The sequence below is a fragment of the Capsicum annuum genome, chromosome 11, assembly GCF_002878395.1.
Source record: "Capsicum annuum cultivar UCD-10X-F1 chromosome 11, UCD10Xv1.1, whole genome shotgun sequence".
Lineage (NCBI taxonomy): Eukaryota > Viridiplantae > Streptophyta > Magnoliopsida > Solanales > Solanaceae > Capsicum > Capsicum annuum.
This window is the reverse complement of record NC_061121.1, coordinates 74101244-74127005: the sequence shown is the minus strand read 5'-3', so window position 1 is coordinate 74127005 and position 25762 is coordinate 74101244. Positions and strand designations below refer to the sequence as shown.

General features: G+C 35.3%; 1 protein-coding gene across 1 annotated transcript; it reads left to right on the top strand.

Annotated features, from left to right (window-relative positions):
- Positions 1–8055: 8055 nt before the first annotated feature.
- LOC107847426 (DDT domain-containing protein PTM) lies at positions 8056–25160 on the top strand. The gene is made up of 9 exons (XM_016691650.2): positions 8056–9673; positions 9773–10384; positions 13315–14359; positions 18808–19090; positions 19212–19336; positions 19635–20095; positions 21783–21811; positions 22839–23462; positions 24187–25160. The coding sequence occupies exons 1-9, from the start codon at positions 8325–8327 to the stop codon at positions 24723–24725; spliced, it is 5067 nt and encodes a 1688-aa protein (XP_016547136.2). The 5' UTR covers positions 8056–8324; the 3' UTR covers positions 24726–25160.
- Positions 25161–25762: the final 602 nt, after the last annotated feature.

Genomic DNA, 25762 nt, shown 5'->3' with positions numbered 1-25762 from the left:
AGGGATTCGGTCATTGTAGACCAGTCGTAGTTGTTGATACTAGTCATCTGAGAGGAATGTATACTGGGGCATTTGTACAATGAATGGAGCAGGTTAGTATGATTTTATAATAATTATATTCTAAAACTTGTTGTATTTTTTTGTATTTCTGCGTATCACCTGAAAATACATATCTCCACTAGATATATACATATTTGTATAAAATTACCTATATTTTCAAAGTTTCATGAATGAAAACATGTAAAATTGATTATGTTTTATAGTTATGTTTGCCTAAATTTATTATATGTAATTGATACCATTTATTTGATAAATTATACAGTTTTAATTACCTGTATATTTAATAAATACATATGCAGTTCCTATATGTATTTTTATTTTACTGCACATAATTGTTTTGTATATACAGGTCATATATTTCCTCTGGCATATGGTGTGATTGATTCTGAAAATGATGCATTATGGACGTGGTTTTTTTAGAATCTAAAGGAAGCATACGGTGAAAGATAAAACATGTGTGTTGTTTCTAATAGGAATCCAAGCATCATAAAGGATGGTAGCGATGTGTACAACGATGTTCCACATTATGCATGTATATGGAATCTATGAGAGAATGTTAGAAAACTTTACAGAAAGTCACACGATGTATTGTAGAAGATCTTTTATACAATGGCCAAATCATATTCAACGTCAGAATTCCACATGTTAATGGAAAAAGTCGAGGCAGTTGATATTAGGGTGAAGAATTATTTGAAATTGGCTGGTTACGAAAAGTGGGCTAGGTCCTATGCAACAGTTCACTGTGGCTGGACTTTGACTTCAAACATTGCGGAGTCAATAAATGGAGTACTTGTATCAGCTAGAGAACTGCCAATTTATGACTTTCTTGAGGAGGTTCGATTATTGTTTGCAAAATGGAACTGCGAAAATAGGCAACAGGCTTCATATGCTTCACACCACTCATTGAAAAGTTTAATGACATACTCAAAGAGAACGAGACTTTGTGTTCTCGTATGGCGGTATGACCTTATACATTTTTGGAATTAATACTTCTGAAAAACATAATTAATAGAATAACTTCCATTAAGTTCTAAATGAATGGAAACATATAAAAATAAACTAAAAAGTTCAGTAAAAAAAATTATGTATTCTGCATATGTATTTTTCAATTAAAAATAATTAACACTGCATATGTATTTGGATGTTCTGTAAAAATGTACTCTGCATATGTATTTTTTTTGGCAAAAATGTTGGTGTGCTTTCAACATATCGTATAATATGAATTTCATCTTTTTGTAGTATTTCATTAAACTTTTTATTTTTATATCAGGTTGTACCAGCCATGGAATATGTGTATACGGTACATGACAAACAAAAACACTTCATTGTTTGCCTCAAGGAAAAAAATGCTCATATAATGCATTTCAACTAGATCAGATACCATATGCACATGCTTGTGCGGTATTGGAGAAGAAGGATTTTGAGAAGGGGCCATATTGTTGTGATTTGTTTAAACCAAAAACTGTTTTGAAGACATATGATGTTTCCATCTATCCGTTGCCACACAAAGATGACTAGCTAATTTCAGATAGCGTACTTGGTGAAATAGTACTGCCTCCAAAATATAAAAGACCTCCAGGAAGACCTGCAAAGAAGGATCGTGGAAAATCAGGCCGAGATATGTTTGGAAAAAAGAACATCAACTCATGTGGTGCTTGTAGGGCTAAGGGTCACAATAGGCGTTCTTGCAGGAAATATCAAAAATGATAAATTTCTCCTTCCGTATTATTGCTTAAAACTTTATTTTCATTTTTTATAAACTTGAATTATTTTTTTTAGTTAATACATTTAATCATCATTTGACAAGTGAACACAGTAAAATCTGAATTCTGCATGTGTATATGTTGCGAGATCTAAACATTGCATATATATTTTGAATTTACAGTTCATATGTATTTTTAACATTGAATATACTTTTTAGGTTAAAGTTGGTAACTCTGATTAACCAAACACTTATTTAGTTCATAATTGTTCATTGATTTAGCCACATATGACATATTCTGCAAATCTATGCTTGAATTCCAAAATCTTAGTGCTGCATATGTATTTATATGCTAAAAATACATTTAAATGTATAATACATATGTATTTTTAACAAAAAATATTAACACTGCATATGTATTTTTGTAAAATAAAATCTCACCATAAATTACAGAACTGTATTAAAAGTTCAATTTTATCTTTAATTCGAGTTTTCATTTATAATCATATTAAATGGACACATATCAAAATACATATTAGTTATGAAAAATATGTATTTTAGAAAAGCTTACTATTAACACCGCATATGTATTCTTAGGCTAAATTTTATTTATAATGCTTACATATTTTTTCGCAAAATATGAACACTGCATATGTATTTTCTAACATTGCATATGTATTTTTAACATAACATTGGCATTTTTAAACTAAAAATTTTAGATATTTTTGGAATGCTTAGGCATAACATTGGATATGTATTTTTCTCAGCTAAAAACAATACATATGTATTTTTTAGGCATAAAATTTCCTGCATATATATTTTTAGCATAATATGAACAATACATATGTATTTTTTTTAACTAAATCACACAGTAAAAGGAAGAACACCATAAAAGACTCAGATTAAACTTCAAAACTGAATTAATTTCATTCAGTTAAAATAAGTACTATTATAACCTACAATTAGAACTACTTCAAAACATCAAAATTAGTTTGTATAATTAGTACCTACATCCATAAATCAACGTCTAAACTATATAAAGTAATCAATCCATCATCCATCATACATCAAAAACTTCAGTTACACTAGTTATTCTACTTTGCCTGCAGGTCTCAAAGGTGCTTCAACATCACTATGAGCATTTGCGTCTTGCTTTCTGGTCCCATATTCCCACAAAAGTGCAACATATCTTGTACGGAGTGCATTGGGGTCGAACTCATTCGCAAGAACTTTGTGACCATAAGAAAGACACTCTGCATATGTAACCATATAGACACCACAATCCCTACAAAAATAATAAAAAGGAACACATATGTGCTTTAATATATATTTTACAAACATACAATTTTGTTATATGTAAATTAAATAACTTACAAGCTTCCGCTCGGTTCTTGAGGCAAATCTCTTGAAATAACACATCAAACATATCGGAGGAGTCTTTGTCTTTGTATCTTGGATGGTTTTCAACATCAATTCCTTTCTTAGCATAGAAATTACAATGTTGGAGATACAATGAGATAATCGTAGCTAATTTCTCAATGACATCAAGAACAATCGAATAATGACCAGATGATTCATATGAATCATATAGGAATATGCACCTCTCCGAGAAAGATAAAATTGCTAGCACCCAATGATGTTTTTCCATTATATTTACTGGAATATAAATGTCTACTGTATGCCATGGCACAACAGCATGCATACGGAATCCATTTATGTATTCATTAAGATGTGCCACCTGTCCTCCCGCCGTAAGGTTTGCAGCATCCGCAGAATAAACATCATGAACAGAACTAATTATGTTCATAAAGTTGCAATTTACTGTGCTGAATTTGTAAGACCTGTTGGGGTCATACTTCGACTTCTTCCTCAAGTAGTAGAAGCAAACATCAATATGCTGCAGTAAATAACAACACAAATGTTAGATCATTCAAACTATTTGTATACTAAATTTAGCATATGTATGTAATATAAAAATACATATGTAATTTAAAGTATAACACATCCTTTCTCATATAATAAAAAAAATACATAGTAAAAATACATATATGCACCTGCATATATATTTACAAGTACCATAATATGTATTTTAATTAGTCCTATAAATGTAAAAAAAACATTGTCAAAAAAAATATACTAACCGAGTCTGTCCATGACTAATCAGGGAACCCCATTGGGTAGAACCAGTTTTTATCTTCAACAGTCTCAATTCCGAAATGCATCATTGGAATGGTTGATTTTCCCCTTTTGTAATGATCCGCATTTTTCTTTCTGTTTTTGTTGTTAATCAATATATGTTAAATCATGAGAACATAATGTAATTTTAAAAAAAAAAACTTAAAACAGTTCAATAGAAATACCTTTTAGCATGAACTTTAAAAAGGTCTTCATAAATCCAATCCATGAACTTGTTGACAATCTTCGTATCCACAATCCCATCAATCGGATGATAAACAAATGGATGTTTCTGTGGGAATATACGTATGTGCCCTTCCGAGCTCTCTATATAGTTACGTAATACAAAAAGATAATTATTAAAAGTATTTACATAACATGTTACATTGTAAACTAAATATATAACTAATTGTACTTACCGGCAGCTGAATCAAATTTCATCGTGTAAGGTGACTCGTTGAATTTGGATGGTCGCCTAATCCTTAACTTTGGAATAGGATTTTGAAGTTCATGATTAGCACATGGATGAAAAATGGTGCTTTTACTACTGTATACATTTAAACTAGGAAACAAGACATCAGGGATTGTGTATTGTGAATCAGGCTAAACTGTTTCATCCCTTTGTTCATCAGTGGTTAATTCTTGTATTTTAGAAATTGTCATAATCTACTCCTCCGTACCAAGATCAGCCTCTTCGTGCATGTCTGGTTTAGAGCTCGATCCAACGTTCTCTTTGTTTTCCTTAAAAAATGGAAACAGTTTATTTTTTATGTCCAAAATAACCTACATAACCTCAGATATGTTCATAATACATACCTGACAACGATCTTGAACAGCAGATTTAGACTTTTTTTCATTAAAATGTTCATCGGTTTGTTCTTCTTCACAAGTTGCCAATGGATGTCTCGTGATGCTTTCTCTTCGGTATGCATTAAGACTTGGTAACAACTCATCTGGGATTGTAAACTGCGAATCAGACAAATTTGTATCATCCAATTTCTCATCAGTGATCTGCAATAGAAATGAAAGAAAATATATAATTGTCTTATGGATTGTTATGATTCTTACATCACATAAGCTGAAGTTCAATTTATTATACATACTCGATCATCATGATGAACAATCTTCTCAGAAAGATTATAATCCAAATTTATACTTTGGAGAAGCTCACCAAGGATTAAATATTGAGAATCAATTTCAATGTTTGTTTTATCTGGATGCAAATCAGTGCACCTCTGCAAACGAGCAAAAAAATTAAAACAACTTTAAACAAAAATCTAGTTGTATATGTTTATACAGGTCTATATATAAAATAACATATAACTGCTAAAAAAAACAATTACATTTGTGCACTCAAAAGAATAATAATATTTTAGTTGTTTTTTACCTTTGTACCATCCTGATTCTCATCCAAATTCTGATCAACAGTAAGACTGAATTGCTATGGTGATGTTTTGATACCAGCATAATCCATTTGTTGTACTTCAACCTCTGTATCTTCATGTTGTTGCTACAAGTATAATTTGAATAAACTATTATTATTTGATTTCACTTAATATGTATATACCAACCCACTAAAAATACATAGTGTTGAAAAATACATTTCTTGACACACTGCATATGTATTTTGTATTACATTTCATATGTATTTTTGAAAAGCAAAGCATATGTATTTTTTGTATAAACTGCATATGTATTTTTAGCAATATACTGCATATGTATTTTTTTACATACTCTGCATATGTATTTTCACATACTCTGCATATGTATTTAGCAAAATACATTTCTTGACACACTGCATATGTATTTTGTATTACATTTCATATGTATTTTTGAAAATCAAAGCATATGTATTTTTTGTATAAACTGCATATGTATTTTTAGCAACATACTGCATATGTATTTTTTCACATACTCTGCATATGTATTTTTTTTAATACCGTGGATATTATATAATAATAAAACTTTTACCTTGCTATGTTCAATTGCTTTGACCATTTTTTTGAACTTTTTCTTCACTAATTGACGAATTCGAGTAAACTCTTCATGAACTCCTGTAAACTCTTCACGAACCTGTATCCATACAAATTCAGTAAACACAATTTTTTAATGTAAAATAAATATTTGATAAAAAAAATTACCTCTTCGAGAAATGCATCAAAAACTTTCTTAGAAATAAATGCCTCTTTCTCAACATGACTCTCACGCTTTGACATGGCTACTTCCTCTACATGACTATCTGGCTTTGACTGTACTTGAGGAAAAATAACCCTAGTTGTTTGCTTCCCTTTCTTCGTTTTTGAAGAAGAAGCCTGTCATGTTGGATTTGGCTTGAATACTGGTGTCTTCATTACAACAACCTTTGCAGCACGAGGAGGTGGAGTCCTCATTTGGGTATGCTTGTCAACAATATTGACTTGCTTTTTCCCTGAAGGTTTCTTCGCTACTGGGGTTGATGAATCCACTTTCTGTTTCTTTTTTTAACGTTCGTTGATCTTTTTTGGTGGTGGATCCTGGAAGTCATAGTCAGAATCAATTGAACGTTCATCTTCAGTTACATCCTTCTGTGGTTTTTCAAACTTTGCCAGTTCCATTTCAGTTGGCTTTATATTCTTAAATACAACCCACGAATATGTTAAATAATATGTTAAACAATTGTAAATGAAAAAGAATATATGTATAAAATACAATACAATACAATACAATATAGTACAAGACAAGACAATACAATATAATACAATACAGTACAATACAATATAATACAAAACAATACAATGCAATACAATGCAATACAATACAATACAATGCAATATAATACAATACAATACAATACAATATAACATAATACAATACAATACAATACAATACAATACAATACAATACAATACAATACAATACAATACAATACAATACAATATAATACAATACAATACATATATATTTATTCATAACAAATCGTGCCATTGTCCTTGAATATAGCCTTCATAAAAAACTCATAGCGTAGACGAGGTGCAATCGTCTTCCAATTTAAGAATCAGGAAATCTGATTCTCAACCTTCAATGCAATCTTTGGTGGGACATTTGAACAACACTCATATAGCCACACTTGAATAGCCAGTGGCATTCCCTGAATCAAATAAAATTTGCCCCCAGCTTTCAACTGGTTGTTCAAACTTCTGGCAAGATCTTCAAAAGATAAAGAGCCCCATGGAAAATCCTTATATCTACTACTAGCTACCAAATTGAAATGAAGACGGGGTATAACAATAGTGTCAATGTTAGACAACACAAATAAATGCATGAAATACAGAATTGCAAATTTCTCAGCATCCTCATCATTATTCTCTCCCATACTTTCTCCGTGAATGCTAGAAATAGTTGTTTTTTCTATATAATTTATGCCCCATTGAAATACTTTTCAATAATCCTATTGGGTACACCCTCATAAAAAATAAAGTCATACCTATTAGACACACAATTTAATCCAATTATGATAGCAAATTCCCTGGGAGTAAAACTAAGAGAGGTGCCATTAGCACAGCTCAGAATCCCAGAAGAAGAACTACTCTTCACCTCAAGCGTCATAATGCATCTGCACAACTGTGCTTGCACTACACACTTCTTCTTCTTCATAAAATAACCAAAAATGTTATTGTCGCAAAAGTTTTTAAACTGTTCCTTGTTTAAAATTGCGCGTATGCTTCCATAAATATCATTGTCACTGTACGAGCACATGCTGCTATTTTTTGTAATTAAGTACTTAAGTACGTTGACATATGTATTTTTTCCAAAATAAAATATATACAGCACGACCTTAGACATCTAGTAATATATAGTACTCCCTCAGTTTATAAAAGAATGATCTACTTTCCTTTTTATTCCATTTAAAAAAGAATAATTCTTTCATTTTTTGTAACTTTTTAATTTTAACTTTTCACATGACATGTTTAAAACTACAAGATTGAAGAACATTTTGATATATTTAATATATCTTTAATTTAATACTATAAAATTTTAAAATATTTTTTATTTTTTTAAACTCCGTGTTAAGTTAAATTATGTCGATTTTTGAAATGGAGGGAGTACTATAAATTAGTGTAATGTTATTGATGAAATCTTTTTCTCCCACCCACATCACCGACCCACCCAACCCACTCACGTGTTGCGTGACGGAGAAAGGCTGCCATATAGAAAACGCATTTGACATACTTTCAAACTTCAAAGTCCTTTCCTTGCGTTTTCTAGAGAGAGGAACACACCCACATTCGGAGAGAGAGAGAGAGAGCCGACCCCCTTTTCTCTCTTCTCACTGTAATTCTGGGGTTCTGCCTTATAAATCGATTTTGTAGAAAATTTACCTAAAACCCTAGAATTTTTGAGGAGGAAAATGGGGGATTATATAGGCAGAAGAGTCAACAAAGAAGTCAAAGGTGTTGGTACTGTCAAATCCTACAATTCTGGTACTGGGTCCTTTGAGATCGTTTACGATTCCGGCGATTCTGAGGTTGTTGAAATGTCCCATCTCATTTGCTTGTTCAATGGATCATCAGAACTGCAACAGCCTATTCCGAATTCTGCGGTTGGTCGAAAACCCAAAAAAAGGCAGCGTACAGGTAATAATAATGCTGCTGTTGAAATGAATTATGAAAATTGTAGTGGTAATTTAAGTAATGGATTGAATTTGGATTTGAATTATGACGCTGCGGCGGTTAATTTAACTGATGATGTTGATATTGATGGGGAAGTTGACTTAAATAAGAGTCAAGGGTTGAATTTGGATTTGAATAAAGGTGTGGATTTGAATGTTGAGGAGTATATAGAGGGAAGTTTGAATAGAAGCAATGTGATTGATTTGAATGTGGATGCAAATGGAGATGTGGGTCATATCTTGGAGGATGTAGAGATAAAGAACTGTTTTGACTTGAATTTAGGGTTAGATGAAGTAAGTAAGAATATAGATGTTGGTGGTGAAGATGAGACGTCGAAGAAAATGATGACTTGCTGTTTTGGAGAAGGAGGCACCGTGGAGAAAGAGGGTAGTCGAGATAATACTGAGAGAATTGATGGGGGAGATGAAGAGAAGGTCCCAGTGGAGACGTGTTTAATTACGAATGAGTCAGCAAATGGCACTCTGCAGGAAGTTGAGGTTCAGTGGACAACACCCAATAAGGATAATACTGGTGGGTTGGAAGTGCAAAATGGTGTCTTGCAGAGCTTGACTAAGGGGAAAAGGGGTAGGAAGAAGAGGAAGCCCTTGGATGCTGGCAAAGGTGTTACAGAGACGGTGCTGAGAAGAAGTGCTCGTAGAGCGAGAATAGATTCCTTTCCTGCCGAAGATCATGTTTCTTGTGCAGTAGTGTCTGATGCAGCGAGTGATCCACTGTTGTCTCCTGCAGTTAGTGTGGTTTCAGAGGAGAAAATTGTTTTATCAGGTCATGAAGAGTCTGAAAAATGTGATGTTCTTCCGCCAAAGATGGATTTGCCTATTTCTTCGAGTAGTTTAGATTTAGATGGTATTCCTGTGCTTGATGTCTTCTCTGTCTATTCATTTTTGAGATCGTTCAGTACTTTATTGTTCTTGAGCCCCTTTGACTTGGAAGACTTCGTGGCATGCATAAAGGCAAATTATCCTACTTTATTGTTTGACTCCGTTCATTTCTCTCTTTTGCAAATACTGAGGAAGCATTTGGAGTTTCTTTCAGTTGAAAGTTCTGAATCTGCATCCGGTTGTCTTAGGTAAAGTTTTGACTTCCCATAAAATTGTGTATTCATTGTTTTTGCTTGAATTTCCTTGATACTAAAATTTGTATGTACATTTACAAATTGTGGAAGTAGGTCTCTTAACTGGGATTTGCTGGACCTAATCACATGGCCTGTCTTTATGGTTGAATATCTACTACTACATGGATCTGAACTGAAGCCAAGTTTTGATCTCTCTCACTTTAAACTATTCGAGAGGGATTACTACAACCATCCAGCTTATTTGAAGATTGAAATGCTTAGGTGTCTTTGTGATGATGTGATTGAAGTAGAGGCCATACAGTCAGAGCTTAACAGAAGAATTGTGACGGCAGAGATCACGGATTTTGATCGGAATTTGAAATCTGGCAGTTCCAAGAAGAGGAGGGCTTCCATGAATGTTGCTGCTGGTTCATGCTTGGGTGAGGAGGCAGTCGATGAATCAACAGACTGGAATAGTGATGAATGCTGCCTCTGCAAAATGGATGGTAGCTTAATATGCTGTGATGGCTGCCCTGCTGCATTTCATTCCAAGTGTGTTGGTGTTGCTAATAGTCACTTGCCTGAGGGGGATTGGTATTGCCCTGAATGTCTGATTGTCAAAAAGAAGCCCTGGTTGAATTTGGCAAAATCAATTCGAGGGGCAGAGTTGTTGGCAACTGATCCGTACGGCCGGCTATACTATAGTTGCTGTGATTACCTATTGGTGTAAGTTCCATCACTCTGGCCTAAAGTTAGTAAGTGATTGTATCTTCTCTGCCAGTCTAGTTGCTTCTTGAAGCTTAGTAGACGTTTGGCCATGAAAACCAAAAAAAGATTCACTTTATATGGAATTTTCAAAGTTGAGTTGGAGTTGTGTTTGGCCATAGTTTTTGCAGTTAATATTTAGAATTTAAATGTATTTTTTTTTTTTTTAAATAAAATATGATTTGAACATGGAATATAATTTAAATGGGGTTATTTTATAAAACTAAATAATTTAAGAGTTTTTGAAAAACAAATAAATTTAAAAGTGAAAACAAGGTTTTGGTTATTTTCCAAATTCTAAATTTGGAATTTCAGGGCCAAACACCATTTTTCAAATATAGTGGAATAATTTTCCAGAAAAAAAGTGAACAATCTTCATGGCCAAACGGGTCTTTAATCATTCTGTTTATGTTTTAAGATTCATCTTTCGACACAACTATTTGTAATGTTTGGGACAGCTTGCATTAGATATCCGGTATTAGTATGTGGTGTAGGTTGCTATTGGCACCAACATTTTCCACTTGATGTGGTGATGTGTAAAGTGCAAATATTGATAAGCGAAGTAGTATTGGAAAGTTTGGGGCCGAATGGTGTCAAAATAATTACAAGGGATTTGTATAGCCTACTCCAACATTATTTGGGAATGTTTGGGGCCAAATGGTGTCAAATAAATTACAAGGGATTCATATAGCCTACTCCAACATTATTTGGGACTAAACTGTGGTAGACTGCGGTTGATGTTGTGATTCTTGTATTGTCTGATGTAATGACTCATGACAAGTTTGTTACATCTTCTTCTTTGGTTCATGCTTGAGGGTTTAATTCTTTATATTATTTAAAATCACCATTTTGTCTTAAACAAGCTGAAACATGAATAAAACTGACCAATAAAACTTTCCCTTCCATTTAGTAATTGAGTGTTGTGCCGCAACAGGTTGTCGCAGAACACAATCACCTTTTTATCTAATTTGAATGTCTTTATTGAAAGTATAGAGGAGTAAATGCATATGGTGGATGTCTTTTACACAAAAAGCAGCTAGTTTCTAGTGAGAGGAACTCCCACTTCTCTCTAACCTTGATTCGATCAAATCTCAGTGATAGCTCACCGTAGGTCTCTAACTCTCTGGTAAGAATGAAAAATCCATCTCCAGCATCTTAGTTTAGTGCGATTGCACCAAGTAACACAAAACTAGTGTTATCACAAACAGAAAAGCGGATCGAACTCTGTGATATACGTGTGTGCAGTGTATCAATGACTGTAGGAATTACAAGGGAGTTAGATGCATGGCCACTTAGTGAGTGGAGGAGAATGGAGTTATAAGCTGGTTAATGGTAGTTTTTATATGACCAAGAGAGAGTTGAAAGTTGAAATCACTTTCTGGAAATGTGCATTATTGGTCTCCTTGACTGCCATGTTGCTTTCATTACTGGAGCCAAGGAGTAGGCGGCTAGGTGGCGGAATGTTATTCCTGGCCTCAAGGTCTCTAGGTTAGTAGTATCATTGCTGATGTTGTTTTGTTGAACTCTTTGATTGCCGAGTTGCTTCCATCAAAAGAGTCATGGAGTGAGCACCCTAGGTTAGCTCCAAGATCAGCAGGTTCATTGATCATATTTAAATTTCTTGCCAAACTAGAAGCTGAATGACTGTTGACAGAGGGGGCACTCTAGATTGTTGATCCCTTGACGTTGTTGCATCACACTTGTAGCGCTGGTTGCATACAAGAAAGAAATAGGGTGTCATGGTGAGCTTGATTGAGTTCTCAATTCGTCTTTGGACTGTCAACCTCGTCAAGTAGATGGCCAATTGAAGTTGTGGCCTTGAATTTTTTGATCGGTGCAGTTCAGATGAGTCTAATTAACATGTCAAAAGCGAGACTCATAATTAAGGATTCTGACCTTTTCTGTTGTCGGCATTGGTTGCACGAGCGTGCAAAGAAAAAATTGGGTATTGTAAGTGAGCTTGGTTGGGTATTCAATATTGCATTTCAACCTCTGGTTGCTTTGTGGATATTGAAATGATTTAAATGGCATGTCACAAGTAAAGCTCATTGTTAAGGATGAGGCATAGATACTTTTCAGCCTTGTTTTTGGCAATGGCAATTTTGTTACTTGGTGCAAGTATCTCTAGAAAGAGACCAAGCTAGTTCCAGCTAGTCTACATCCAATTAATATAAATGATTTTGGGAAGATGAGGAGAGTAAAGAACTCATAAGAGGTTGAGACAAATAAAGCGGATGTGGATAGGAAGACGAGGACAGAAAAGTTTTCCAGCAATTGGTTTATTAGGAAGAAGAGGAGAGTAAAGAACTTATAATTCTTTCCAGCAATGGTTTACATAGAAGATTGACGACTATATAAAGAATACCGTCTTTCATTGTATGATATCTACCTTTTGGTGTACTGCTTGTATACAGGATTTTCAACATTAATTTAATTTTGAGTTCTACATAATGTTCATACACTGCATCATCATGTATTGACTGCTAAAATGTGATAGCTCTTTTTAGTCTAGCGTACAGACTTGTGTTTTCTTGTTATTCTTGTTCTTGGGCATTCTCTATCATTTTTTCCCAGTTTCTTGGTATAAATTAGTACTCCCACCGTCCCAATTTATGTGGCAGCTTTTGACTTGGCACAAAATTTAAGAAAAAAGGAAGACTTTTGAAATTTGTCTTTTAAAACAAGCTTTGTATTGGCTATAAATCATTTCATTAAGGGTAAAAGGGAAACTTTAAAGTCAAGTTGTGCCTGATTACAGGAAGGTGACATTGTGCCCGATTACAGGAAGGTGACATTCTTTATGGACAGACTAAAAAGGAAAATCTGCTTGTGACGGAGGGAGTACTTAGTTATTTTCATTCTGACGTGAGATTGTGCTGCTGTTCTTGCAGGTCAGATCCACGCGAAGACGAATTCTCACCTAAGTATTACCATAGAAATGATTTGGCTCTGGTTATTGGGATGATGAAATCATCAGAAAATGTTTATGGAACTGTGTTAAGTGCAATTATGAAGCTTCCGGATACAAGTATGGCTGCAGGTGCAAAATGTGATCTGGATACCCGGCTGAAAACTATGTCCTCAAATTTTCCGGTATTGATTATGTCACAACATGAAGAGAAGGTAAATGAAAGAAAGCAAGTGGAAAAACTCTCATCATGTTCTGATGATGTAGGATATGGCGAATCAGAGACAGTTGACCCATCAATGAAGATGGGAAATATGCTGCCAGGGTCTGAAGGATCAGCTGAAATATCCCAGGATGTTGTAGACAATCAAAGGTACAAGGAGGGTGGAACGTTTGAAGATTCTAATCTTACAGCAAAAATTATGGAGACTAGAAGTCCTTTTAAGGAAAGAAAAGGCAATGAATCTGTGAACTTGGGGCCGTCAACAATGAACAGCAAAGGAATCATGTTGGAAGAGCAGAGTGTAGAAAGTTATGCGAATTGTTATAGCTTTGCTCGAATGGCATCATCAATTGTTGAAGAGTTAACAAAAAAATCACCTGGTAAATCTGGTAAAGATGCTACAAAAACAATGGAGGAAATAATTTCAGTGCAGCTGAAGGCCATATCTAGCAAATCTATAGAATTTTCCTGGACCAATATTCAGAATATGAAGATTGATGCTAGGAAAGAAAAATGTGGGTGGTGCTTCTCTTGCAAAGTTCCGGAGTGCGAAAAGGACTGCTTGTTCGTCCAGAATAGCACCGGTCCTGCTCCAGAAAGTTTTTCTAGTGATGCATTGGGTGTTCGTTCTATGAAAAACAGGAAAAGCCATCTTGTTAATGTCCTTTGCTATATATTGAGCACTGAAGAACGTCTTCATGGGCTTCTGTCAGGTCCTTGGTTGAATCCACACCACTCCCAAAGTTGGCGCAAAGATGTTCTTAACGCACAGGAGATAGCTACACTAAGAGGTTCTTTGCTTGCAGTAAGTATTATCATCTCTTTCTTTATTATTTTTTGGGATACCCTCTCTTTTTATTTTTTGGGGTAAGTCAAAAAAAGTTTAATTAATAACACAGTTTGGCGTCAAAAAATATGTAGTGGAGGTATGACCCCACATCCATTGTCTTCCACCTAGTTTAACGTACTACCCATAAGGCATGGTGTTTTCCGATCATACCAAAAATACAACTGAAATAAAAAAGGTTTTAGTGTAGAAAGTACTCCATTTTCTTCAATTTCACTTAGCTTTTGTTTGATTACAGAAATCATCATATCTATCCGGCATTTCTCTGTTGATTTTGGTCAAATTATACAAAATTGGTTGATCAAATCAGGTATGGATCTCACACTCACACCCATGTCGTGTCAACACGGGTGCGACACCAAAAATGAAGAGTTCAAGCATCATGGATGTCCACTGCCGTAGGAATCAGCTCCGGCGTCCCTTTCACCCTCATTTGAGCCCATCAAATGTGGTTTTGATTTCAGTCTCTTCCTCCGTCTCAAGCCATCTGCCACATGTATCTCCTATTTCTTGCATCATCCCTTTGGTCCAGCGATGCAGGGATAGCCCCAACACTCTTATCCAGGTTCTGTTGAACTGGTGATATTTCGGTGTGCATCCTGATGACAGGGACCACCATTTGAGCTCCAAGTTCCTCTGTTGCCATTTCCTGGATATGCTCAGTCCTTTTTCTTATGTGATACTCAACGAGGAATCGGTGATCGCAAATTTTGAGTATTCCGGTATTATTGCCTCATCTGCTATACTCCCATCTTTGTACCTCTGTTCATTTTGGAATTTCAAAGCCATCGAAGAAGCCCACAAGACGTCTCCCCAGAAGTTCTTTTCAGAGGTTTTAGCATCTACGCTAGCCTTGAAGTGGCTCCCTTCCCCTTTTTTTACTGCTATCTTGCCAGCATTGGCAGTCTATCTATTCTCTGTTAAAATCTTACGTGGAAGTAGCATTTAAAGCTGGTGGTTGGACGTCCTTTGTAAATCTCCTTCTATTAATGAGCTTTTTGGTTTTAAATGCTAGCTCATCCACCCAACAATAGAAGTTAATTCTGGCAAGATAATAATAGACCTTTTTTTCTCTCTCCTATATTACAAGGCTGGAAATAAATCTACTGAACTTGTTAAACTTTTGAGTATAGAACTAACCCTGCTGGTTGTTCCTTGAGCTTCACCTCTTAACAGAGAATCCACCTGCTTTCGAGTCCACATGCAATAAATGGCATACTCATTTCATAATCTTCCAACTCAAGGTCATCCGACTCAAAGAATTTCTCTTCATCTCCGCCCAATCAAACCAAGTTTCCGATGAAGCTATGCGTTCTGGGACATCATAAGACTTATCCCCAGCTTAGAAGTAAGGCCATAGATATTGCAAGCACTTTTTGGAATTTTTTTGGCAAAAACCCAAAATTCCAAAATCTACAAAAAAATTGTTTTAGGGCTAAAATGTAGTTGTTGAGTTCTTTTAGAATTTAAAAATTACCCCAAATTTTTATATTTATAAAAAAGTCCGTCTATTATGACTTCAACTAATTCTATCTACTCTTTTTCCTCATTAATCACACTCCTTATCTGGAAATGCATGTTCTAAGTGAAGAGATTATTCGTAGATTTGGGAATATTATTGGTAGAATATGAGTAGGAATAGGAATAACATATAGAATCCTACAAGGAAAAGGATTGTAATGTAGTGTCTTATTTGGGAAGGATCGAAAATGCATGTTTACTGCGAAGAGATTATTCGTTGAATTTTGGAAGATTATTGTTAGAATATTAGTAGGAATAAGAATAACATATAGAATCCTACTTGGAAAAGGGTTGAAATGTAGTGGCTATAAATAGGGTCTCAGTGTAATCATGTAGATACAACCATTCAATAATATTCTTCTCGTGTATTTCTTCACATGGTATCTGAGCCTCTACGATCTTGATAGAGAATCAAAGAGCTTCCATTGTCGCAGACGGCTATAAACCCATATATGTCGCCCGTCTGTCCAATGATCATGTTAGCAAAAGATTGGCCCACCGTACTTCTTTCCAATGACTATTTTTCTCATATTTGATTTGTGTAGCACCGTGCACCTTTCCGGGATTATTTTCTCATATCTTGTAGCACCGTGCTTCTCTTTGGACTACACATCTTTCCGGACTACTTTCTCATATCTGAGTTGAATAGCATTGTGCGTCTTTTCGGTGACTTTTCTGATCTGATTTGCATAGGGTCGTGCCATCATTCCGATCCTACTCATATAATTTCTCTTTTTCAGTAGGGTTGTGCCGTCATTCCGGCCCTACCCATATAATTTCTCTTTTTTCAGTAGGGCCGTGCCATTATTCTGGCCCTGCCTATATAATTTCTCTTTTTCAGTAGGATTGTGCCATCATTCCAATCCTACTCCTATAATTAATCTAATAATCCGGTGCATGAGCATGTTCCAGCCAGTTTTCACTGACTTTCTTGTTCAAGATCTACTCATCTCTTGATTTCGAGATGATCCATATATCTTATACCAGTTTCTGGAAATTTTCCAGCGGCTGGTCGACTTTCTGATGATATTTACTACTTTTCCTACCACTTTTTCAGTTTATTCCTTTTCAACTTAGGTCATCTAGACGTCCAGAGCAGTCCGTACATGTTTTCTTGTAGATATCTTCACCAAGTCTCTCAAGATCATTGTATTAATTACATTCATATCAAGCTTGGGACATATGCTTTATATGCACTAACTTAAGGGGGAGTGTTTGAATATGAGTAGGAATAGGAATACTATATAGAATCCTACGTGGAAAAAGATTATAATGTAATGTCTATAAATAGGGTCTTAGTGTAATCATGTAGATACAATAATTCAAGAATATTCTTCTCTTACATTTCTCATAATTATATTAAAGAATATCTAGTTACTGACGTTACTCCCTCAGTTTCCAAAAGAATGACCTACTTTTATCTTTAGTCCGTTTCAAAAAGAATGACCGTCTCCTTTTTTGGTAAAACTTTAACTTCAATTTTTCACATGACATGTTTTTATTTAAGGGCATTTTGGTACATTTGACATCACAAGATTCAAAAGTCTACTTTATTTTCATAAACACCGTGCCAAGTCAAAACAGGTCCTTCTTTTTGAACTGCAGAGAGTATTATTTATTTTTTTGCACCAATGGATCTTCGTAACTAATTGTATTTGACAAATTGTAGTAGTTGATAATTTTGTTGTTAGTTGTTTTTATTAAGATATTTTGTTATGAATTTTGGATAATGTATTATCCAGTTTATTATAAAACTGATAATTTTGTGCCAAACTTTTGGGTATTTGTGATCGTTTTTAGAACTTGTGGATATAAAATATGTTTCATGTTTTCTTTTAAAAGTTAAACATGTTTCCAAAACTCTGGCCAAACACATGTTGAAACTTCAATCCAAACTTCGTCCAGATCTGGTTTCCCAAAAATATTTGTGAATCTATAGCCAAACGCTGGCTAAAACAATCACTGAAGGTGATTAGAGAAAAGCCGAGTCCCCTATGTTGCCGGAAAGTGTTAACAGATCCCACCAAAAGGAAACATACGAGCTTACCTCGAAAACCGTGCTTCGGAGCATTCTTTCTTACTATCTGTTTTTTCCATTCAGCTCACTTCTTTAAATTCCTCCACATTGAAGCTCAATGTTATAACCTTCAGTACACAAAACATCTCTCCATTTCTGTTTCCCAGAGAGATGTTTATAGTTGTAACTTTCCCTTTTAATGAAGTGTTTCCTGTTCTTGAAGTTGTGACTGATGAGATGCAGTTTTGGATGTTTAACTTCTTTACAAGGCTCCATTATCATGACTATTTTGTCTCTTTAGGCAAGATAACTGTTGGGAAGCATCTTGAGACCAAGAGAATACTGAAAAAACCTTTTCATACTGAAAAAACCTTTTCCTTAAAGCAATTTTTTATGGCATGACTTTGTTAAATAAGTATAGTATTTGGGGAGTCCTTCGTAATATGAAGTATGCTTAGTCTTAAGAACATAGTGAACATGAACCAACATGAAGATGGTCCTCTTGATGTGGTCTCGAAAATCTTCTAGTTTGGATGATGGCTTTGTCATAACAGTATGTTTTTGTTAGGTTCATTGTCTGCTAAGAGTCTTTTTAGCCTGTAAAGAGATGTGTATGTCAGTATAAATTGCAAGAATCTCTAATGCCAGATAACCACGAATTAATGGATGTGGGAATGTTATGGGTCTAAATGTATGGTGAGGATTTATATATCAGACCCCGACTAGCTTAGAATTGAGACATAATAACAGTTGTAGTAATTGTTGTTATTGCATTACATTTCTGTGTAGATTTCTTTACCATTTTCTTACTTCAAAAATAAATTAAATAAATATCTGTATATATTTCTGACTGCTGCTTTTGTACCAGTTAGAGTCGAACTTGCGGTCTCTAGCACTTAACCCTGATTGGCTTAAGCATGTGGATTCTTTAGCCAAAATGGGTTCTGGGCATCATATCATTATCAATTCACCACGTGTTAGACATGGAATTGGCAAAAAGAAGGCTAGGCATTTGGAGCCGGAACTGAATCCATCTTCCAATGCTGGAAGTGGGTTGGGCATGTTTTGGTGGAGGGGAGGAAGGCTATCTCGTCAGCTATTCAACTGGAAGGTTTTGCCTCAATCATTGGCGCGCAAAGCTGCCCGACAAGGTCTAGACGTTTATTTTGTTTTCAAATGCAGCTTCGGTTTCTGGTCAACTGAATAGTTGAGCTTAATTTACCTAGATTTCTTTTTTTGAAAAGTTATTTTACCTAGAATCATCATGTGCAGGTGGATGTAAGAAGATACCAGACATGTTATATCCCGATAGTTCAGACTTTGCCAAGAGAAGTAAGTGCATAGCTTGGAGGGCTGCTGTTGAAACTTCAAGAACTGTGGAGCAACTTGCTCTCCAGGTGTGCGTTCCATAGTCCATAAATTTAGTTTCGGCTACTATCGTTAACCGGAGAGAAACGATCTTCCTGGATCTGCTACCTTAATGTGGAACTTCAGCGGTCCGGATGATTGAGACATGGCTCTGTAGGATTGACCCCAATTGACTCCATGGGACATAGCTAGCTACTACAAGCTTTAATTACAGTAGCACTTTTCCTTGTGGCTTGAATAGAAAGGAGATCTGAGTTGTCTTTATTATTGTTGGCTAAGATGCATGTTTATTGAGATTTTGGCTCATCATTTCTCTTCACTTTTCAGGTTAGAGATCTTGATGCTCATATTAGATGGAATGATATTGGAAACACCAATATCCTTGCAATTATCGACAAGGAATTTCAAAAAGCTGTTAGATCATTCAAGAAAGTTACAGTACGCAGGAAAAGCTTGGAAGGATCTGTAGTTAAGTATCTTCTTGATTTTGGTAAAAGAAGATTCTTACCAGACATTGTTGTTCGATGTGGAACCATACCAGAAGAGGACTCAAATGAAAGAAAGAGATATTGGTTAGAAGAATCTCACATGCCTTTGCATCTTGTGAAAGGATTTGAGGAGAAAAGAATTGCTCGCATATCTAGCAAGATAACTGTTGGGAAGCATTGTGAGACCAAGAGAATAATGAAAAAACCTCTTAAGGGAAAGGGCTTCGCATACCTTTTCCTTAGAGCAGAGAAACCAGAGTATTATCAGTGTGGGCATTGTAACAAAGATGTCCTAATTAGGTATGCGTCTACTTGATATTTATGAAATAGCCGCAGTCAATTAATAGCATGCACAAATTATCTACCTTATATGGACGAATTAACGTTTATTCATAAGTTGGGCTAGTAAAACGTTGCTTCTGGTATTTGTATGAATATGGATATGGATTTTGTGCTGAAAAGGAAATAGAATAGTTGGTTATGAAAAACACTTATGGTCAAGTAGCTTTTGAATAGCTTTGCGAGTTTCTACCTATTTGCTTTCAATTACTTTCCTCATAAAAGTATTTTAGCATTTTGGTGTTAGTTTCAGCACAATATGTTGTGTTAGCTTTTCCATCTTTCCTTATCATTCTTCTTCTTTTACAATGTACTTAGTATTTCCATTAAGAAAGGAAGAATTATAGCATCTCTTGGAAATACAATACAATATTGGTTGTTTTCTTTTGATCACCTCTGGTTCTGATCTTAGGTGTTTAGTCTACTGTTAACTGACAAAATTTGAACAAGTTTATACCGTTATCTTATAGAAAAGAATAAAAAGTTCAACAGCTTGCAGACGTCTTTTGAACTCAAGATCTTGATATCATACATGTATATAAATCAATGTTGTTGAAGGTTCGCTATAGGTACTTAATCCTGGAGTTAGGTGTGGAAAAGGTTGGGTGCTTTGCCTCTCTAAGGTGGTGTTCTGCAGCAGGCACTGTAGTTTAGATCTCATTTTTAGTCGGAGTAGATATATGGTTTGATTATCAGCTTATCCAGTAGTTATAAGTGCCAAAGCTTGTGTATATGGAAAGATAAAGGAATGGTGTGTGTTATGCAGCTGCAAACCCATAGGAAAACGAAAAAACAAGAAAAAGAAATTAGAAAACGAGAATTCATTTTTTGTCTTGAGAAAAAAAGAATGTAAATTTGCGATACTTCGACTAATGGAATTTGTTGTCTTTTAATATTATGTTAAGCAATACTTGACTTTACCATTAGACAAAGCAGATAGTATTTCCTCATGTCTTTTTGGATATCCGTGGTGTCCGGCCTAGTGGTGCCCATCTCAACTAATTCCGTGGCATACTTGTTACCTCCCACCAGCGCATGACCAGAGAACTCTATCCACCAGGGCTTTGGTGGATTTAAACCTAAGGGCTCGTGGTTATTAGCCCACTGCATTGGCTACTGTGCCACATCCTTGGGTGAACTCCTAGTTACCACAAACTTTACTGCAATTTTGCTTTAGTAGTTGATATACTTTCTCCTTCCAAGGAAAATTTTTACCTCCTTGGAGATGGTGCTATCTTGTCTGTCAGTTCTGTCCTTATTTTAAAATATTTTTTGTGTGATTTTTTTACTTTGTGGAAGCAAGTGTGAAACTATTTCACCCTTGAAATATGTCCACGTAAGCTCTTTGTTGAGGGTCTTTACAAACTTGCCCACGAATAACATGGCACGAATATTTTCAGATTTCCAATTTTGTGTAGATATGAATTTTTTAGAGTATTCTCTTTTTGCTTGTTTCCTGTGCATGGGCATGTTATTTATTGCCAATGGCCAGTTTCTAGCAGACTTTCTTCATTCTGCTGAGTCCTAACTAGGTAAATCATGTGTTATCTTGTGTACAGTCAGTATGATAAGTATTTTGGCTTCCATTTTCACCGGATGTTTTACCTCTGAAATATTCTTTAAGATTACTTTCTCTTATTATTTGCAGGGAAGCTGTGAGCTGTCAGTACTGCAAAGGTGAGTACTTGGTGTTTCTCCTAATAAGACTTTCTTATTGCTCTACCCACTTGTGAACTGTCAGGTGACCATTTTGTAATAATGTTTAATTCCATTAACTAACTAATGTGATGTTAAATCTTGGGGAGTAACATGACTTAATGATTGAATTGTTCCTTGGGAACCCTATTGGTATCTGAATGTTATACTTTATCATAATGAGAGAATATATGCTTTTAATTTGTTGATTTTTTTTGTGCCCCAGTGCATTGGTTTAGGTGGTAGTCTTATGATACCCTACACTCACATTGTCAGATTTGAATCATACTCTAGCAGTCCTGAAAACATCTGCTATTTTGGCATTTTATATTTTGTTTTATTTCAAATTGGATTGTTGTTATTTTAGTTTCTGTTAGTTTTGATCGTAGCATAGCAAATTAACCGCTAGATGAAGTAATTGTATTCTTTTTATGATCTCCATCTGCCTTTGCCTTGTATGGTGAGACTACTATAAATAATAGGTTTTCCATCTCCAAAACTTTTCTGAGTTAAGAAAATCACACAATTCAATAGGTATTGGGACATGTAAAGTAATTATCATTGAATTTCCACCCGCTAGCTGAAATTTCAGTCCACACATGAGGGGCATTCTTAAGGCAGGCATAGATCAGTAATTGTTCTTCTAATAGTTGAAGCTAAATAATTGCTAGACGAGATGGTCAGATAAATCCAATACTAGTAAGTTGGAGGAACACAAAAATCCAATTGTTGGTTTAGTTTAGGCACAAAGTCCTCCCTTAAAGTATTGTCGAGGCTTCAATACTCGTTTGTTGCTAAGGCTTATTTCTGCTTTTAGTTTCCTGTGTCCTTTCCATCGTTTTTGTTATGCAGTTTCATGTAGATTTTGTTTATTTTCTTACTTTTTACATATGTTAATTCAAATACTTCAAAGTTAAATAGATCACCAATTTCACCTTCAATTCCACATCCCCCTTGCCTTTTGTCCATATTTCTTTCAAATGATCTGATATTTTGTTATTTTCTCTAGGTTTCTTCCATAAACGACATGTTAGAAAGTCAACTGGAGTTGTCGCTGCTGAGTTTATGTATACATGTCACAAGTGTGCGGATGAGAATAATGTGAGAAAGAATGTCAAGAGGGGGAGGATAGAGTTGCGCAAGAGTAAGAAAACGTCTAAAGCCTTGAGGTCGCTGAGCTCAAAGGTTGAATCTAGAGGCACCAAAAATAAACAGCCAGCACAATCACAGAGTAGCAAAAAGGAGCCTGTTGTTATACCCCTCAGACGTTCTTCTAGGAGGGCTAAAGTTGTAATTGTGCAAAACAAAAAAATAGGACGCAAAAAAGGTAAACAAACAAAAAGGGGTAGGGGTAGACCTAGGAAACAAGCAAAAGTTGACATATCAGAGAAGAAGAAACCAGCAGAAGTTGCTTGGCGGAGGAAGAGAATGCAGTTATGCCGGATTTACTGGCTAAATGGTCTATTGCTCTCACAAAAGCCGAATGATGAAAGGGTGACACTCTTCAGGAGTAATAAGCTTCTTGTTCATTCTGGAGAGTTGGCTGCCATAGCTGACCAGCCAAAGTGCAGTCTTTGTGGTGAACTAGAATATACACCTACTTCAAATTACATTGCATGCGAAGTTTGTGGAGGTAAGGAGTATTTTATTCAGTGTTTTTGTCCAGAATCCCTTTGGTTATCTTGTTGCGAACGCTGTACCATATATCTTGAGTTGGCTTTTATCTCTCGTATATCTTGAATTGTTTACCCCACAAAGGTAGGGGTAAGGTTTGCATAGGTTCTGCCCTCGCCAGACCTACTTGTGGAATTACGCTGGGTCTGTTTTTGTTGTAGTATATCTTGAATTGTTTCCCTGCATCAATATTCTTTTATATTCTGTTGTTCATCATGTTTAACAAATTATGTGACATTGTCTAGTATGACATTGTTGCTCTTGGGTCTGGTCTCCTCTGAGCCTGCTGTCTCAGTTTGTAATTTTAAACTAAAATTGATAAGTACAAATACTTATTTTATAAACAGAGCCCCTGACAGAAATGCAAGGTAAGGCTGCATAAAATACACCCTTGTGGTGTGGCCCTTCCCCGGACCCTACGCATAACGGGAGCTTAAGTGTACTGGGCTGCCCTTTTTACATTATTTTTTAATTTGTGTTCAGAAGTTACTTGAAAAAGACATTTCTACTTTGTTCACATAGGTCTTTTAAATCAGCGGGAACTCCTATAGATACATTGCAGTTGAGGAATCCTGTTATTGGGCGTTGGAACATTCTTGTATTTTCCATGTTTTTTCTTCTTTCCTCCGCCTCTGTATCTCGTACCTGACCTTATTTTCCTGTCTGATTACTCCATCCTGCAGACTGGTTCCATGGAGATGCTTTCGGTCTCACAGCTGAAAGAGTTACTAAGCTAATCGGATTCAAGTGCCACAAATGTCGGCAAAGGACCCCTCCTCCTTGTGCTCATTTGCATACAATGCATAGCAAGGGTAAGCAGGTCATGTTGGAGAGTACGGTGTGTAAATCTGCAGATGAAACATGTGACATTGAATCTACCTCAAGCAAGGGACCACTAGAACAGAAATCTCATTTGAATGATAAATCAGGATCTTGTTTTACTGGTGATAGTGGTGAAAGGTGTCCACAAGGGACTCTTCCTGATTCATGCCATGCGGAGAATGGAAGTTTGCCTATTTTTAGTTCAGAGCAGAGAGAAACTGTTGATAGCTTTAATAAGATGGATATTGTACTTCCAGATGAACCAGTCTTATCGAATGACTATGTTAATCATAACAAGGAGGAGCATCAGAGAGCGTCGAATGAGCTGTTGACATCTAATGACAGCTCTTTGCTGAATGATCATGCCATAGAGGTGAATCTGAGGGAAGACATGGAATAAACACCACCATTGTGACAGGATGTACATTTTCCAAGTGTGCAATGGATCTTACAGAAATAGGATTACCTTCATTAACAAATGATCAAAAGAGGAATGGTGAAGCAACAGTCCTTCCATATTTGTAGGAGATAGAGCTATTGTTAACGGATCTGAATTGTCCGCAGAGGAAATTTTAGTTTCAGATCAATTTGTAGGTGTTTTGAGGGGAAATTAGGTTAGTGTTGATTGTGTCAGTTAATCAACATGATTTAGGGGACTGTAACCTTTGGTTAGCTTAATTATAGGAATAGAATATTTATTTTTATTGTACTTGATTGTCTTACCTTGATTAGTTAGAATTCACTGTATAAATACCCTTTGCATGGGATGTAAAGACTGAAATACAAAGATTCTTTTTCTTTATCAAAATCTATATGGTATCCGTTGATTTGTGAATATTTAAGATTTGATTTTGTAGGATCTTAATTGATTTGATAAAATTATATTTGATTTGTTGTAGATAGTTTAGTTAATTTGATTAAAAAGATCACATCTTGATTGTCATATCTGTTAGAATCAAACGATTTGATTTTGTTGTGTTTGCTTTCTTGTACTATAAATTTGTAGCTCTTAGATGAATAAAATGTATATTTTTGGTACCGATCTTACATGGCATCAGAGCAGCTTTATTCTTGTGTTGCTGATGACTAAAACAACATTTACTGGGTTATGTCACCCAATAGCATTAACAAAAGCCGAGAGTTCTATTAACAAAGTCCTGACAGCGGCAACAATGAACCAAGGCGGCGATTCTTCTTATTTTTCCTTTCATCTTTTCACAAGCTAAATGGAAAAAATAAGTTGGGAGTGGATGCAATCTACTCGTTTGGCAATTGATGGTTGAGGAAAACTTGGACACTTGACTGTAGAAGCGAGAAAGCCTAAATCAGGAGACTCGAAAATGAACGCTTGGAGCTCAGAAAACTTGATGGTAATTATATTGCTTGACTATTAAACTCCATGCGGTAGGTAAACCATATTTATTTCTTCCCACTGCT